General features: G+C 43.4%; 1 protein-coding gene across 1 annotated transcript; it reads right to left on the bottom strand.

The window, feature by feature from the left end:
- Window positions 1–6,817: 6,817 nt before the first annotated feature.
- Window positions 6,818–18,812, bottom strand: LOC138091188 (trophoblast Kunitz domain protein 1). The gene is made up of 9 exons (XM_068986825.1): window positions 18,719–18,812; window positions 14,981–15,064; window positions 13,730–13,801; window positions 12,434–12,532; window positions 11,854–11,937; window positions 10,691–10,762; window positions 9,381–9,479; window positions 7,948–8,143; window positions 6,818–6,899 (listed from the first exon to the last, which is right to left on the bottom strand). Exons 1-9 carry the CDS (start codon window positions 18,810–18,812, stop codon window positions 6,818–6,820), a joined length of 882 nt encoding a protein of 293 aa, XP_068842926.1.
- Between the last annotated feature and the right edge of the window lie 325 nt (window positions 18,813–19,137).

The raw sequence follows: 19,137 nt of genomic DNA, 5'->3' as shown, positions 1-19,137 counted from the left end.
TCATTTAATCAAGTCCATGATTCTGCCAGGAGTGCTGAAAATGTAGAGAACTACTGAAGGCTTCTGAGAGCCCTGTTCAACATAATATAAGCCTCTGTCCCTGAACCTCACCCCAGATACAAATGGAGGAAAAGAGTAAGTCTGCGTTTTGTCCCTGACACCTAACATGTGGGCTCTCTGCCAACAGCAAACAGTTCCCACACTATCACTGGGCATCCAGGAGTCAATTCAATTCTGACACTAAATCCGCAGATGTGACCAGGCCCCACAGGGTGAGGGTTCCATTCCTGAAGATGGCCCATGATTCGAGTGTTGATCACAACTCTGGGATACCTTACACGTGTAACCAGCTCGATGTAAATTCAGAGATTCCTTAACCAGCTCTCATGTTGAACCAGTTATCAGAACCAGACACAGAACTGGGGAACTTTAATTATGGTCCCTTGTTATTAAAAAGGATAAAACTCTGATATAGCAAAAGTGAGGAAAAGCATAAGGCAAAGAGGGAATAGGAAATGTTGAGCCTCCATGCCATCTCAAGACACTCCTCCCTTACAAACACTTGATTTATAAACCATCTGAAGCTCTCTGAATCCAGTTTTCATGGGTTTTATTTGTGGGTTTGAGGTAGTCTCTTTGACTGACTTTGGCCATTCTTCATGGAACTCAGTGTCCACTCTCTCTTCCCCAGAGGGACAAGGGACTGATAATTCTAACTCTCTAATCATCTGATGGCATGTTTGGAGTCCAGGTGCACTTAAAGGCTATCTAAGGTCTGATCCTTCACAGAGTTCATTATGTATAGAAAGCCAATGAATTCCAAGAGTTTCCAGAGTCCCAGGCATGAAACGGGACAAGGATAAAATATGGATCTTTTTACTATTCTAAAGTGATGTTGAGAGACAAGATAGAGACTAGGAACAGACAATCTCAGAGATGAAGTTAATGGCTTTGTAAAATGAGTGGGATATTTTTATTAAAAGCAGAACACATAATGACACTTTTGGAGAGTCAAGGAATGTCTCTGCAGGCCAGCTGCTCACTTCCCAGAAGAAATCCAGAGAGGGCTGGTAGCATTCACCACACCCTCTTCCTGCCCCTTCCATGGACTCACTTCCTTTCCCACCAGTCTGCAAAGGAGAGATGAGCTAGACCATGCTCTGGGCCTGTTGCTGGATTTGACCCCTGGAATGCCAGCCACCACGGTGCCCAGGAGGATGACTGAGGTTGCAGAAATGCAGAGTCTGCTCATGTTTTTGGCCTTGTAAGAAGGGCGTCTATAGAAAGATGGTTGCTGATAGATCTGTTTACACCCCAGCTGATGGGTAAGAGCAGGGGAGGAGGGGAGTGAGGAAAGAAGGATTTGGGGTCAGTCATGTACAATGGGTAATCTCCCCACCTTCCATTTCCTGCTTCTGCCTGTGTGCCTGCTCAGTCATTCAGTGTGGTCTGACTCCTTGAGACCCCATGGACTGTAGCATGCCAGGCTCCTCTGTCCAGGTTCTGTCTGCTCAGGGAAAATGACCAGTGATTTCAGTCCTCAAACTTGACTGTGTCAGTGCTCTTGTGAAAACACAGAATGTGATGCTACAGGTGGAAATTTGTCCGATATGGTCACGCAAAGAGCATCCCAGCAGCCAGAGCCATGCACGGCACGTTATGGATGGTGCAAGGGTGGATGACAGCAGACTAAAGGACTGCTAGGTGACCAGCCATGTGTTAGCCCAGTTCCTCCTTTACAGCCTCATTCACGGGTCTTCATACCTTCGTGTCAATGCGCCCCCTCTCACATTAGCCCCACTTACTTCAGAAGAAGGTATGACACTGGTAACTCTCCTGAAACCACTGTGGCAGAATCTCTACTGGAACACACAAGCTCTTTAACTGTCACTGGCCCAGGCAGTTGTTGAGCTGGGGTAAGAGCATCTCCATCTGGGACACAAAGCCTGATATTCTGGGTAGAAATAAAGCAAAGGGAGTGGGCAGAAGGGAAGCAGAGACATAAACACATCTCCAGACCATGACCACCCACTGTCCCTCCCTGGTTTTGCCAGTAGGAGAGCCACCTGCCAGAGTGGACCTCAGGGACCTTGGGAGATTACCTACTACCCATCCAACCCCACCACAACTCTTCCCCTGCAAAGTTAAAGTCCTTTGAAATAATAATGATGAGTAATTATAATAATTCACACTTAACTACATTGTCCAGAGAGTCAAATAAAGACAAGGAGGGGTGGGAAAAGGGCTGGACTAGAGTAAGATCAATCACTGAAGCAAGAGGGCTTTCGGCTACCTCTGAGGAAGAAGGAGACCGAATTGGAATTGGGACGATGACTCCACTCTAGCACTGGGGCCATTTCCTGAGGGTGAAATTCTAGAATATGACACTACTATACTCAGTGTTCTTTCCTCCTTCCTTTATTACAGTAGACAGCACATTTAAAGAGCCGTCAGGAGCAGAAGAAAATAAAATGCTGTGTTTCGAGACAATTTATTTTAGTCTGTACTGGTCAAAGCACATTAGCACAGTGTTCACCATGGTTCTCAAAGTACCCAAATCTGGACATTTCTAATGTAGATATCACCTTCCCCTTTTTATTAAAAAAGAACCTGTATCTCAGGGAGATAAAATGACTTGCCCAAGATGGCAAAACACAGTGAGTTACTGAAGCCAAACTCTTTTCATTAATATCAGGTCATTTTCATTACACTGTTATACTAATAATTATTAAAAATTAAATAACATGTATTATAGCATTACTCCTCTTCATGAGTCACTGCCTTGTTGTGGCAAAGGGGCTTGTGTAACTCGATGAATCTATGAGCCATGCTATGTAGGGCCACCCGAGATAGATGGGTCATAGTGGGGAGTTCTGACAAAACGTGATCGACTGGAGCAGGGAATGGCATACCACCCCAGTATACTTGCCAGGAGGACCTCACGAGTTGTATTAGAGGACAAAAAGATATGGCCCTGAAAGATGAGCCTACCAGTTTGGAAACTGTCCAATATGCTACTGGGGAAGACCAGAGAAGAACTACTAATATCCCCAGAAAAATGAAGCCACTGGGCCAAAGCAGAAATGATGCTCAGCTGTGGATGTGTCTGGTGATGAAAGTAAAATCTGATGATGCAAAGAGTAGTGCTGCATAGGAACCTGAATGTTAGGTCCATGAATCAAGGTTAATTGGACATGGTCAAGGAGGAGATGGTAAGAATAAACATTGACATCTTAGGAATCAGTGAACTGAAATGGAAAAAAAAAAGTTTGAATTTAATTTAGATGATCATTTCATCTGCTACTGTGGGCAAGAATCCCATAAAAGATATGGAATAGCCCTCAAAATCAACAAAAGAGTCTGAAATGCAGTACTTGGTTGCAGCTTTGAAAATGACAGCTGTAACTGGTTCGTTTTCAAGGCAAGCCATTCAATATCACAGTAATTCAAGTCTATCCCCCTACCACCTTTGCTGAAGAAGTTGAGGTTGTTCAGTTCTATGAAGACCTAGAAGGCCTCTGATAACTAACAACAACAAAAAAAAAATGTTCTGTTCATCATTGGAGAATGGAATTCAAAAAGTAGGAAGTCAGGAGATACGTGGAGTAACAGGCAAGCTTAGCTTTGGAGAACAAAATGAGGCAAAGCAAAGACTAAATGAATTCTGACAAGACAATGCATGGCCATAAACAATACCCTTTTTCAACAACATAAGAGATGATTTTACACATGGACATCAACAAATAGTCAATAATGAAATCAAATCAGTTGTGTTCTTTGTAGCCGAAGATGGAGAAGCTTAGTAGAGTCAGTAAAAACAAGACCTGAAACTGACTGTGGCTCAGATCATCAGGATGCCATACCAAAATTCATGCTTAACCAGAAGAACTGGGGGAAACTGGATCATCAAAGAAGCCAGAGAGTTCCAGAAAAACATCTACGTCTGCTTTATTGACTATGCCAAAGCCTTTGACTGTGTGGACCAAAACAAACTGTAAAATTCTTCAAGAGATGGAAATACCAGACTGCTTGACCTGCCCCTTGAGAAATCTGTATGCAGGTTAGGAAGCAACAGTTAGAACTGAACATGGAACAACAGATGGTTCCAAATAGGAAAAAGAGTACATCAAGGCTGTATATTGTCACCCTGCTTATTTAACTTATATGCAGAGTACATCATGAGAAATGCTGGACTGGAAGAAGCACAGCTGGAATCAAGATTGCTGAGTGAAATATTAATAACTTCAGATATGCAGATGACACCACCCTTATTTCAGAAAGTGAAGAACTAAAGAGCCTCTTGATGAAAGTGAAAGAAGAGAGTGAAAAAGTTGGCTTAAAGCTCAACATTCAGAAAACTAAGATCATGGCATCTGGTCCCATCATATCATGGCAAATAGATGGGGAAACAGTGGAAATAGTGGCTGACTATTTTTCTAGGCTCCAAAATCACTGCAGATGGTGACTGCAGCCATGAAATAAAAATATGCCTACTCCTTGGAAGAAAAGTTATAACCAACCTGGACAGCATATTAAAAAGCAGAGACATTACTTTGCCAACAAAGGTCCATGTAGTCAAGGCTATGGTTTTTTCAGTAGTCAAGTGTGGATGTGAGAGTTGGACTACAAAGAAGGCTGAGCACTTATTGCTTGCAGACTTTTGGATCGCAGCCATTCTGACTGGTGTGAAGTGGTACCTCATTGCGGTTTTGATTTGCATTTCTCTAATAATGAGTGATGTTGAGCATCTTTTCATGTGTTTGTTAGCCATCCATATGTCTTCTTTGGAGAAATGTCTATTTAGTTCTTTGGCCCATTTTTTGATTGGGTCTTTTATTTTTCTGGAATTGAGCTGCATAAGTTGCTTATATATTTTTGAGATTAGTTGTTTGTCAGTTGCTTCATTTGCTATTATTTTCTCCCATTCAGAAGGCTGTCTTTTCACCTTGCTTAATAGCCAGGACATGGAAACAACCTAGATGTCCATCAGCAGATGAATGGATAAGAAAGCTGTGGTACATATACACAGTGGAGTATTACTCAGCCATTAAAAAGAATATATTTGAATCAGTTCTAATGGGATGGATGAAACTGGAGCTGATTATACAGAGTGAAGTAAGCCAGAAAGAAAAACACCAATACAGTATACTAACACATATATATGGAATGTAGAAAGATGGCAATGATGACCCTGTATGCAAGACAGCAAAAGAGACACAGATGTGTAGAGTGGACTCTTGGACTCAGAGGGAGAGGGAGAGGGTGGGATGATTTGGGAAAATGGCATTGAAACATGTATACTATCATGTAAGAAACGAATCACCAGTCTATGTCCGATGCAGGATACAGCATGCTTGGGGTGGTGCACGGGGATGACCCAGAGAGATGTTATGTGGAGGGAGGTGGGAGGGGGGTTCATGTTTGGGAACGCATGTACACCCGTGGTGAATTCATGTCAACATATGGCAAAACCAATACAATATTGTAAAGTAAAATAAAGTAAAAATAAAAATTAAAAAAATAAAATAAAAAGAAAGCTAAGCACTGAAGAATTGATGCTTTTGAACTGTGGTGTTGGAGAAGACTCTTGAGAGTCCCTTGGACTGCAAGGACATCCAACCAGTCCATCCTAAAGGAGATCAGTCCCGAGTGTTCATTGCAAGGGCAAATCTTGAAGCTGAAACTCCAATACTATGGCCACCTGATACGAAGAGCTGACTCATTTGAAAAGAACCTGATGCTGCAAAAGACTGAAGGCAGGAGGAGAAGGGGACAACAGAGGATGAGATGGTTGGATGGCATCACCACCTCAATGGACATGAGTTTGAGTATGCTCTGGGAGTTGGTGATGGACAGAGAGGCATGGAATGCTGTAGTCCACAGGGTCATAAACAGTTGGACAAGACTGAGCAACTAAACTGAACTGAACCACATGTGACTTAAATCTAATCCACATGAATACATAGTGGAGGTAATAAATAGATTAGGCTTAGAACTTGCTAACAGTGTGACTGAAGACCTGTGTTCAGAGATCCACAATATTGTACAGGAAGCAGAAAAGTAAACTACTCCAAAGAAAAAGAAAAGCAAGAAGGAAAAGGGGAGTATTTCAGTGACTTCTGGCTGAAAACATTAACAAGTACAAGCCTTATCCTTATTTTATACTAAAGAAAGCAAATCTCAGAGATGTTGAGAATTTGCCCACAATTGGAAAAATATGAAAAAAGAGCACCAGCACCCTGTGTATTCTCATTAATTCAAATACTAATACTAATACTTTTGTGGTCTCCATGCCAAACTTTACTAATCTGTGGTGAAACAGATACTGTCGGTTTCCAAATTTGCCTCCATTCTCAATCTTCCCAGAAGCAGAGCAGGAAAGCATCATCAAAGTTCCTCTGCTTGGGAAACCAGGACATGCTGTGTTAGGCAGTGAATACAGCAGCTAAGTGCCATCTCTATGCCTCCATTTCCTCCCTTGATGGATTTTAAACATAATTAATCCAAAAATGTCGGCAAAATGCTAACTCAGAGCTTGGGATGCTAAACAGTAGCTTACATTTCTTTAACTGAAATATGAAGCCTCCTCCCCACATGTGACCTTAAGGATGTGGATTTCTTGGAAAAGTGGACAACTGACTCTAATACCCATTCTCCTTCTGAGGCCCAGGAGGAAAACCTGCCCCCCGGTTTGACTGAACTTAGAAGGAAGGAAGAAAAGCTGTCATGTTGACGTATGTATCACCCAGAATTCTATGTAGCTTGTGTTGTGATTAAGGAGTTGATGACGATATAGTGGGTTTGCTTCCTATACCCATTAGGGCACAGTCTCTGGAAAGGGGAACAGGAGGTGCCCACTGTCTGCAGAACAGTTAGAAGGACAGCGATTTCCATAGACCCTATTGGTTAAGGTTTGTAATTACAAACAACAGAAACTTCTTTCAGTTTAATTTTGAATATACATTTACTGAAATATAAACTATAGTGTTTGAAGCTACAGAAATGAAAATTGCTACATCATTGAGTGGAAAGGGGGGCTTTTTAAACCAAACTCTTCTCTCATTACACTGTTGAGAACTAGATGCTGGATATTCCACCTTGGCCATGCACAAGGGGAGCAGTGATGGTGGGCAGGAAGATGAAGGTGAGGATGCCTTGAGGATTAGGGTGAAAACAAAAATCCTGTGTTACACGGCAGGCTCTGCAGTTACTCTGGTCATGAGGAATGTGTTCCTACATTTCTTCCTTGCACAAATAAATTTGAACTGTCTCATTGGTGTCGGGTCCTGTGTGAAGAGCTAGGGGTAAAGGGAAAACATGCTCTCATGGTGCTGAGAACCAGCTGGATGAGACAGAATTAGGCATGCTGACCAGTGGAGGAAAGGAGAAGGCAGGCTCTGCTAAGGATGGTCGGGGAGAGAAGGACTGTCAGGAGACTGAAGAGGTTCAGACGCAGCCACAGCCCAGCCCTGCAGGGGTCCTCCTCGGACTTGAGAGTTTCCGAATTCACTATTTGTATGTCCTCTGCAAAAGGAAAGGAACTTGTTGAGTGCCATCAGTATAGCCCCAGATGAGGATGGCCAACTTAATAGACCCCATATTTTCAAGAAAGTACGGAACAAGAAGGAAGTGAATTTTCAAAGCCTACATAGGGCACTCAGAAGCAGTGCAGTCCCACCCTGGAGGGTGGCTGAGTCAGTGTTCCCAAGTGAGAAAGAGGAGCATGTGATCAGGCTGAGATGATCACAAAGAGACCTCCGGGGTTGACCTTCTGCCATCCTCTCCCTGGAGAACTCGCTCAGGGTGGCTTTCACAGGACACTGCAGCCTCTCCTCCTGGCAGCAGCGAGGAGGAAGACACCATGCAGGGTGAATGGTGTGTAGTTCCCTGAGCTCTGGCCCCTTTCCCCAGCCCTTCCCCTCCCCCTGTGCCCTGCCCCTGTCTTACCACAGGGACCCTGCCTCTTGAGAGCAGGTCTTCATGCAGTCCTCTAACTTTTCGAAGTTGTTTCCATTCCCTTCACAGCCACCGTACACAAACTGCTCACAGAGGCCAGTCTGGGCGTTGTAGAAGTACCTGGTCATCGTGGCATTGCAGCCACCTGTAACTTTAGGCTCCAGGCAGAGGGCAGGCTTAGAAGCTGCTGGAAGGAGAGGGGCAATGGCTCAGTTATGAGGATGCTCATCAAGCTCCATACAAGGACAAAAATTAGAATCCCCAGTTTGTCTGCCATAGAGAATGTTAAGGTTGTGGAGGAATGCCAGATTGAAAAGACCATTTGAAAACCTCCTTTCTGGGACAGAATCATGAATGTTGCCAGGGGTGACATGATATAGTAATCATGTACAAACGTGTATGTCCTCATGAAGTCTTCTAAGGAGGTTTGGTACAGTGCCTGAATAGCCTTAAAACATCTGTAAGGCATCCAAGGCCGTCCAGTGGTTAAGAATCTGGCTCCCAGTACTGGAGTCCTAGATTCAATCCCTTGTCAGGAAACTAAACTCTCTAGTGCAGTAGACACTAAGGCGGCAGGGCATAAATTCTTTATATTCATGACTGGTAACCTGTTCAAAGGATGCATGTAACACATTTCCCCTCTTCAGATGAGGAAACTGCAGATAACTTTCCCAGGAACAGAGCATGTGGGTGGTAGAGTCAGGACAAATTGCTATGATGTCACAACCCATCTAATACAATATCTGATTCTACCAGGAATTCGGAAAATACAGCGCACTTGTAAGAGTATCTGGAGTCAGTGTCCTACGTTCATCACTCCCGTGTACCCAAGGTAACAATAGCTCCCAGTCATGGGCCAGAGTAAGCCTGGGTTTCTCCTAACACAAATCTGTGATGTCTCTACCATCAACCTATTCCCCAATATTCCCTGGGCTTCCCCCACCCAACTGACATCTGACATGAATACCAAGCAGTCAGTACAGACCCCACAGGTTGAGCACTCAAGACTGTCCCCAGTTTAATGCCAGACATGTGGTCCCCACTTACTTTGGCTTGTGACCAAATGGCTAGAATGGGGAAGTCCATGACCTCACCTCTATTTTCAGTAACTGACAGTTACTTATGACCAAACTGAGGAAAATACTTACTTGATGTTCTTAGATGAATATACATGAAACATTCACAAAGAGTGAAATGGAGGAGACGTGTAGGGCAAAGGGTGTGTGTGTGTATGGAGATTCCATTCCCTTGTGAGCACAGCACCCTCACAATCATATTCACCACCTAGAAAGCTCTCTGAACCCAAATATTTATGAACTGTTGAGGTTTCAAGAAACAGGCTTATTGATTGAAGCATTGGTGTTTGGTCATTGATCTGAATCTCAGTGCCTGTCCCTCTTCCCCGAGGGGCAGAAACTACAAACCTTTATTCTCCTCATTGAGTGCTGAGTATTCAATCTTGAGTGTTTGGTATTTCTCTAGTGTATGGTTATCGAATTGTATTCCAGAAATCATCACCTGACCTTTGAAAGAAAGTAAATTTCAAGAGTTTCAGGAGGCCTGCTTCATGAAACAGGAAAAGGATCAAACATGGGAAAGATAATAACAGTCAAAAGACAACAAGGGAAAGGGCCTGGAAACTTTTGTAATATTGCCTCAGCCATCGTTCCACATCCTACCGCTCAAGGGCTCTGTTCCTTGTTTCCCTGCATTTGTCCTCTTCTGTGGTTCAAAGTCTTTTGATTACATTGAATAATACATGAATAAACATTATTTGATAAAGAAATATTTTTACTTGGCCAAAGCAAGTAGGTAGGCACAGAAATTTTGTCAAAGTAACACATTGGGTGGAAAATGGACAAATCTGGTCGTGACACATGAATAAAGTCTTTCCATTCATAACTCGTCATCTATTCGAAGAACTCATGTAACATGTTTCCACTATACAGATGAGGAAACTGCAGATGACTTGCCACAGGACACAGCCTTGTGAGTGGCCGTGTCAGGACAAATTACTCTCATGTCAAAACCCATTTGCTACACTACTGATTGGCTAAGAACTTGAAAATACAGAGAAATGGTGAAAATTTCCAGGTCCAGGGTCTTACTTTCATTACTCACCTCTCCCCAAGGCTCTCCTGAGCCCTAAAATCACATGTGAGGGTGAGTCTCAGCTTTTTCCTGACACCAAATACTTGGTTTTTCCACCTACCATCCAATTCCCAACAGCCAAGGGGCAGCCCGCTGTAAATTGGCATCTGATACCATATCTGTGGGGTTAGTGCCAATGCCACAGGTTGAGTTACAAAGACTGTTCTGAATTCAGATGCCAGCCATGTGGTCTCACATTATCATGCTTCTGACCAAGTGACTGAAAGTTGAACTTTCCGTCACCCCAACTCCATGCTCAAAAGCTCAGTAGAACCAGCGACCAAACTCAGGAAATCTTTTACTCACTGTCCTCACTTTAAGTTACAGGATAAAATCAGAAACAGTGAAATGAAGGAGACGTTTAGGCCAAAGGGGGAGTGGAGGTGAGAGGAGCCTTCATGCCCTGGTGAGCACAGCACCCTCACGTCAACATGGGTTCCCACCTCATAAGCTCTCTGAGCCAACATTTATGGATTTTTACTGAGGTTTCACTCAATAGGCATAAGTATTGAATCATCAGCCAGTGGTACTGATCTCAGTCTCAGCGCCCTCCTCTCTCCCCATAGGTAAAGAAAATTCAAACCTCTAATTGCTTTATTGATTATTTCAGCCAATCCTGTTAGTATACCGGCTCCTTTTTCGACAATCTTGGTACCTATGAAAGAAAAGATGCCAAAATTTTCAGAAACATTGGACCATGAAACAGAACAAGTTTCAAATAAGGGGAAAAAAATCATAGGAAAAAGTGGACAAACGAAAAGGCTTGGAAAATTTGCTAATATTGTACCAGCCTTGGTCCCACGAGCACAAGGAAGCAGGTAGAGAAATCTTTTCATGAATCTATCACAAAGGAAAATGACCAAACGTGACCTGAAATGCGAAGGGCAGTTTCTTTTTGTGGCTGGTAAAGGTTCAAAGAACTCATTTAGCACTGATCTACTGTTCAGATGAGGACAATAGATGACTTGACTGAGGACACAAGGCATGGGGATGATAGGGTCTGAAAAAGACACTTCGCTGTCAAACCCCACTGGATATACTATCTTATTCGGCCAGGAACTCTGCAAATATGGATAAATGCTGAGAGCTTCGGGGTGCGGTGTCCTACCTTCATTACTCCCCTGTCCCCAGGACTCACCTGAGCTCCCAAAGCACTGGGAGACTGAGTCTGGGCTTCCCTGACACCAAATCTGTGGTGTCTCTAGAAACAACATGCAATTCCTCCAAACACCCACTGGGTGCCCCACAGGGCCGTTTAATTCTGACAGCAAATCCAGGGAGTTAGTATAGATTGTGCAAGTGGAGGGCTCAGAACTATCCTCAGTTCAGATGCCAGCCATGTTATCCCGAGTCACTCCTGATTTGACAAAGTGTCTAAAACTGGGAAGTTCCATTACCATGTTCAATAACTCCATGTTCAACAACTCAGTAATCTGATGACCATACTCAGGAAGACCATTCACCTAAGAATGTCATGTTTTCATGAAGGATAAATCTAGCCACAGAGAGATGAGTAGTGCAAGGCAAAGTGGAAGTGGAGGTGTGGGGAGGCTCCATGCCCTAGAGACCACAGGACCCTCACATCACCGCCATGTGTTACCACCCCAAACGCTCTCTGAATGCCCACATTCATGGATTCTTATTGAGGTTTCATTAAATAGGCATTGGGATTGATTCATAGCCCAGTGGTGCCTGTTCTCAATCTCACAGCTCTCTCCTCTCCCCAGAGTTGCAGAAAGTTCACACCTGTAGCCACACCGTTGATGATACTTGTAACCACATCTATTACTGAACGCTTCTCAAGTCCCCTTCTGTGGCTTGTCTCCACACCTACGAGAGACAGGAAATTCCAACAGTTTTAGGAAGCCTGGGACATGAACCAAGTAAGGATCAAATATGCACATTAAATCGTAGTCTACTGTGAACAAGGGAGGGAACAAATATGGATAATAAATAATAATCAAAAGGGGACATGGGAAAGGGCCTCGAAACTTTCTGAATAATGTCTCAGCTTTGGTATCAGGAGTCATCCTACACAGGGCTCTTTCTTACATTCCTCCAGAACATTCATCCCAGGTATTTCTAATTATTTTTAATGAAAAAGGAATACTCATTATTTGACACCTAAATATTCTTTCCTGTCTAAAGTAACTAGTTAAAGAAAAAATTTTAGATGAACACACCTTGGAAAAATATGCACAAAATTCACCATGAAATATTTATGCGCCGTTGAGGTGTCAAGAAATAGGTTTATTGATTGAAGCATTGGTCATTGATCAGAACCTCAGTGTCCTTCCCTCTTCCCCGAGGTACAGAAATTACAAACCATTATTCTCCTCACTGAGTGTTGAGTATTCAATGCTGAGTGTTGGCAATTCCTCTAGTGTATGGTTATCAAATTGTATTCTGGAAATCATCACCTGACCTATGAAAGAGAGTAAATTTCAAGAGTTTCATGAGGCCTGGTCCATGAAACAGGAAAAGGATCAAACATAGATAAGATAATAACAGTCAAAAGACAACAAGGGAAAGGGCCTGGAGCCTTCCTCCCACAGGCTACCCCACAAGGGCTGCGTTTCTTGCTTTCCCTGCAATTGCCCTCCTCCGTGGTTCCACATCTTTTGATTACTGTTAATAATACAGGAATAAACATGATTTCATAAAGAAATATTTTTACTCGGCCAAAGCAAGTAGGTAGACAACTATTTTCAGATTAAAACATTGTGGTGAAAAATGGAGAAATCTGTTTGTGCCACGTGAATAAAGTCTTTTGGTTCATAAACTCATCATCTGTCCTAGGAACTCATGTACATGTTTCTGCTGTTCAGATGAGGAAACTGCAGATGACTTGCTGCAGGACACAAGCCTGTGGGTGGCCTGGTCAGGACAATATACTGTCATGTCACAACCTATTTGATGCACTATTGATTGGCTAGGAACTCAACAACACAGAGAACTGGGGAGAGTTTCCAGGTCCAGGGTCTTACTTTGACTAGTCACCTCTCCCCAAGCCTCACCTGAGCCCTCAAATCACAGGAGAGGGTGAGTCTGGGTTATTTTCCTGGCACTAAATAGATGGTTTTTACACCAACTACCCAGTTCCCAACACCCAACCAGCCGCCCACTGCCCACTAACTTCTGATACCATACCTGTGGAGTCAGAGCTAATGCCAAGGTTGAGGTATCAAGAATGCCCTGACTTCAGAGGCCAGCCATGTGTTCTCAAGTTATCATGCTTCTGACCAAGTGACTAAAACTTGAAAATTCCCTGACTCCACCTCCACGCTCAAACACTCAGTGGAACAGGTGACCAAACTCAGGAAAACTCTTAATCAAAGTTTTCAAATTAATGTCTAGGAGAAAACTCAGAAACAGTGAAATGGACGAGAAATTTTTAGGGTACGGGAGGAGTGGAGTAGGTGGAGCATCCATGCCCTCCTGAGCAGAGAACCCTCACCTCAGGACCATTTGTTCCCCCTTCCTAAGCTCTCTCAGCCAATATTGATGGATTTGTGCTGAGGTTTCACTCAACAGGCATAAGTACTGAATTTTCAGCTGGTGGTGCTGATCTCAGTCTCACTGAGTGCCCTCCTCTCTCCCCACAGGTACAGAAAGTTCAAACCTTTAATGGCTTTAGTGATTGTTTCAGCCAATCCTGTTAGTATACCAGCTCCCTTTTTGATAATCTTGGTACCTATGAAAGAACAGATTTCAAGTTTTCAGGTATATTGGACCATGAACCAGGACAAGTTTCAAATATGGAAAATAAAGTCATAGGCAAAAGTGTACACCCATGGCGGGTTCATGTTGATGTATGGCAAAACCAATACAATATTGTAAAGTAATTAGCCTCCAATTAAAATAAATAAATTTATATTTTTTTAAAAAGTGGACAAAGGCAAAGGCCTGAAAAATTTGCTAATATTGTACCAGCCTTGGTCCCACAAGCCCAAGGAAGCAGGTAGAGAATGTTTTCATGAATCTATCCCAAAGGAAAATGACCAAACATGATGTGAAATGTGAAGGAGCAGTTTCTTTTTGTGGCTGGTAAAGGTTCAAAGAACTCATTTAGCACTGATCTACTGTTCAGATGAGGACAATAGATGACTTGACTTCGGACACATGGCATGGGGATGATAGGTTCCGAAAAAGACACTTCCCTGTCAAAAACTACTTGATATACTGTTCTATTTGGCCAGGAACACTGAAAATATGGATAAATGCTGAGAGCTTCTGGGTGCGGTGTCCTACTTCCATTACTTCCCTGTCCCCAGGACTCACCTGAGCTCCCAAAGCACAGGGAGACTGAGGCTGGATTTCCCTAACACCACATCTGTGATGTCTCTAGAAACAATATCCAATTCCTCCAACACCCCCTGGGTGTCCAACAGGGCAATTTATTTCTGACAGCCAACCCAGGGAGTTAGTATGATTGTGCCAGCTGAGGGCTCAGAACTGTCGTCAGTTCAGATGCCAGCCATGTTTTCCCGAGTCACTCCTGATTTGACAAAGTGTCTAAAACTGGGAACTTCCATTACCCCACTCCTTGTTCAATAACTCAGCAAATATGATGACCATACTCAGGAACCCCACTCACATCAGGATATCACGTTGTCAAAAAGGATAAATCCAGGCACAGGAAATGAGTGAGGTTTGCAGGGCAAAGTGGAAGTATATGTGTGGAGAGACTCCACACCCTAGACAACACACACCCTGCCGTGTGCTACCACCCCAAATGTTCCCTGAATGGCCATGTTGATGGATTCTTCTTGAGGTTTCACTAAACAGGCATTTTGATTGAGTCATTATCCAACGGGGCCTAATCTCCACTTCAGTGCTCTCTTCCTTCCCCAGAGTAGCAGAAAGTTCACACCTGTATCGATACCGTCGATGATACTTGTAGCCACATCTATTACTGAACGCTTCTCAGGTCCCCTTCTATGGCTTGTCTCCAGACCTATGAAAGACAGGAAATTCCAATAGTTTCAGCAAGCCTGGGGCATGAAGCAAGTAAGGATGAAATATGCAAATGAAATAGTAGTCAACAGTGGACAAGGAAGAAATCAAATATGGATAATTGACTATAGTCAAAGAAGACATGGGAAAGGGCCTGGACACTTTCCTAATATTGTCTCACCCTTGATCCATTGGTCAGCCTACAGAGGGCTCTTTCTTACATTCCCTACAGCACATTCATTGCAGGTCTTTCTGATTAGTTTTCATGATAGAAGAACACTCATTATTTGACATGCAAATATTCTTTCTTGCCCAAAGTAAGTAGTAAAGTAAATTTTTTCAGATTTTTCTGATTAACACATATTGGTGGAAAATGTACAAAATTCAGCATGAAATTTGATTCACCTCCTTATACATACGAATGGTAATGGGTTCAAAACCCATGTAACACATATCCCCTGTTTGAGAAGAAAATTGTGGATGACCTGCCCTAGGCATGTGGGTGGCAGGGCTAGGACAAGATACTAGCATGTTACAACCCATTTGATACACTCCCTGATTCTCACAGGAACTCTGAAAATACAGACAACTGAGAACAGTTTCTGGCTGCAATGTGAACATTCATTACTCCTCCTTTTTGGAGCATCACCTGAGCCCCAAATCACAGGGGAGAGTGATTCTGTGTTTTTCCCTGACACCAAATATGTGGTGTCTCTACCAACAGCATTCAATTCCCCAAACAGCCACAGGATGTGCAACAAATCCATTTACATGTGATGGGAATTGATGGAGCTCCTGCAGATTCTGCAGGGTCAGATGCCAGCATTGAGGTTCCAAGTCAATCATGCTTGTGACCAAATAACTAAACTAGGGGGTTGTGGGTCCATGACCCCATCTTCAAATTCAACAACTCAATAGAACCAGTGGCTAAACCATTGCTTATATTCCCAAAATAGAACTCAAGGCAGAAAAATAGAAGAGATGTGCCGGCAAAGAAGGAGGGAGGTGCGCCCAGCCTCTGCGCCCTAGTGAGCACAGCACCCTCACTTCAACCTCCTGTATTCACCAACCCACAAGCTCTCTGAGCCCAGTTTGTATGTGTTTCTCCCTAGGGTTCATTAAGCAAGCATGTTGGTTGGATTATCAGTCACTGTGATTGATCTCACTCTCAGTTCCCTCCCTTCTCCTCAGAGGTGCTGGAATGACAGCTGTTGAAAACTGTAAACAGTAAAGGCATGCTTGTCATTTCTTGGACACCAACCACATCTTGAAGTTCCCTTGAGTTGCCTCGTCTCATCTCATAACATCTAACAGCAGGAAACTCCAACAGTTTTAGGAGACCTAGGCCATTAACTAAGAGATGGTACAAATTTGAGGCTTTCTATTACTATGCAAGGCTTACCTGGTGGCTCAGCTGTTGAAGAAACCACCTGCCTTGTGGGAGACCTGAGTTTGATCCCTATGTTGGGAAGATCCCCTGAAGAAGGCAAAGGGATCCCATTCCAGGATTCTAGCCTGGAGAATTCCATGGACTATGCAGTTTAAGGGGTCGCAAAGAGTTGGACACGACTGAGTGCCTTTCACTTTACTTATTTTATTACTACACTTCAGCGAGGTTCAGGGGCATAGCAGGGAACAGGAAAAGAGTCTCAGAAATGGGGACTCTGATCTGGCAGAATTATTATATATATATATACATATATATATATATATATATATATATATATATATATATATACACTCAGCAGTGGCCACAGGACTGGAAAATCATTCCAATCCCAAAGAAATGCAATGCCAAAGAATGCTCAAACTACTGAAAAACTGTGCTCATCTCACACACTAGTAAAGTAATGCTCAAAATTCTCCAAGCCAGGCTTCAGCAATACGTCAGCCATGGAATTCCAGACGTTCAAGCTGGTTTTAGAAAAGGCAGAGGAACCAGAGATCAATATGCCAACATTTGCTTGATCATTGAAAAAGCAACAGAATTCCAGAATAACATCTCTTTCTGATTTATTGACAATGCCAAATCCTTTGAATGTGTGGATCACAATAAACTGTGGAAAATTCTACAAGAGATGGGAATACCAGACCACCTGGCTTGCTTCTTGAGAAACTTATATGCAGGTCAGGAAGCAACAGTTAGAACTGGACATGGAAAAACAGACTGGTTCCAAATAGGAAAAGGAGTACATCAAGGCTTGTCACCTTGCTTATTTAACTTATATGCAAGTATTGTCACCCTGCTTACTTAACTTATATGCAGAGTACATCACGAGAAATGCTGGGCTGGAAGAAGCACAAGCTGGAATCAAGATTGCCAGGAGAAATATCAATAACCTCAGATATGGGGATGACACCACCACCCTTATGGCAGAAAGTGAAGTAGAATTAAACAGCCTCTTGATGAAAGTGAAAGAGGAGAGTGAAAAAGTTGGCTTAAAGCTCAACATTCAGAAAACAAAGGTCATGGTCTCCAGTCCCATAACTTCATGGCAAATAGATGAATAAACAGTGGAAACAGTGGTTGATTTTATTTTGGGGGGCTCCAATTTCACTGCTGATGCTGATTGCAGCCATGAAATTAAAAGATACTTACCCCTTGGAAGGAAAGTTATGACCAACCTAGATAGCATATTCAAAAAACAGAGACATTACTCTGTCAACAAAGGCCCATCTAGTCAAGGCTATGGTTTTTCCAGTAGTCATGTATGGATGTGAGAGTTGGACTATAAAGAAAGCTGAGTGTCGAAGAATTGATGCTTTTGAACTGGTGGTGGTGTTGGTGAAGACTCTTGAGAGTCGCTTGGACTGCAAGGAGATCCAATCAGTCCAACGTAAAGGAAATCAGTCCTGGGTGTTCATTGGAAGGACAGACGTTGAAGCTGAAACTCCAATATTTTGGCCACCTGATGTAAAGAGCTGACTCATTTGAAAAGATGCTGATGTTGGGAAAATTGAAGGCAGGAGGAGAAGGGGACGACAGAGGGGGTGATGGTTGGATGGCATCACCGATTCAATGGACATGAGTTTGGGTAAACTCCCGGAGTTGATGATGGACAGGGAGGCCTGGCATGCTGTGGTTCATGGGGTCGTGAAGAGTCAGACATGACTGAGAAACTGTACTGAACGAACTGATATATATATATATATATCATATATATATGTGTGTGTGTAATAAAATATAATAAAATTGTAATATATATCCTCATGATAGTCAACATATCAGTGGAGTCAAATCTTTGAACTTTAAGTCCTCCCTGATGGTCCAGTAGATAAGAAAGCACATGCTAAGGCAGGGGACATGGGTTCTCTCCCTGGTCAGGAAGATTCCAGGTGCCCTGTGGCCACTAAGAAGGTAAACTGAAACTTATGAGCCCAAATTCCTAGAGCCCTTGCTCTGCAACCAGAGAAGCCACTCCTACAAGAAGCCCACACACCACAACCAGAGAGCAGACCACAGAACTAGAGAATATCCTTTCATGGGAGGAAGACCGATGCTGCCAAAACCAAAGAAACAGACAGTAATCCTGACCAACATGACAGGAGATATCTAGAAATGCTTGGCAATACCCACTCCACACCTGCCCGCCCCCTTCCATGGACTTCTGTCATTTTCCCAGAAGCTGTAGAGGAGAGGTGAGGCTGGACCTACCTTCATCCTGGATATGGTGTATATTCAGCGGGGTGCTGTCCACCAGGATAACCAGGAGGACGAGAAGGGCTGCAGAGAGGCAGAGCCGTCTCATCTTGGTGGCCTTGCAGGAGGGCTCCTGAGGATGCTGAGGACGGACACACTGAGCTTTTAATATCCTGGCTGAGGGGTGGGATCAGGTGATGAGGAGGGGAGTGGGCAAGGGGAGGAGTTGGGTCAGTCCTGTTTATTGCGTAATCTCCCTACCTAACCATGCCTCCTGCGTCTGTCTGCAGGGCTCAAAAGCCCAGTAAGAGCACTTCTCACTTGATGATGCCTGTAAACACAGATTGTGATCAGAGAGCTGGAGTGTGTCCTATATGGACAGTCAGGGAGCATCCCAGCCCCTAGAGCAGTGCCTGGCATGTGATGAACGATAA

The sequence above is a fragment of the Capricornis sumatraensis genome, chromosome 15 (assembly GCF_032405125.1).
Source record: "Capricornis sumatraensis isolate serow.1 chromosome 15, serow.2, whole genome shotgun sequence".
NCBI classification, from domain to species: Eukaryota; Metazoa; Chordata; class Mammalia; order Artiodactyla; family Bovidae; genus Capricornis; species Capricornis sumatraensis.
This window is presented reverse-complemented; position numbering and strand designations above follow the sequence as displayed.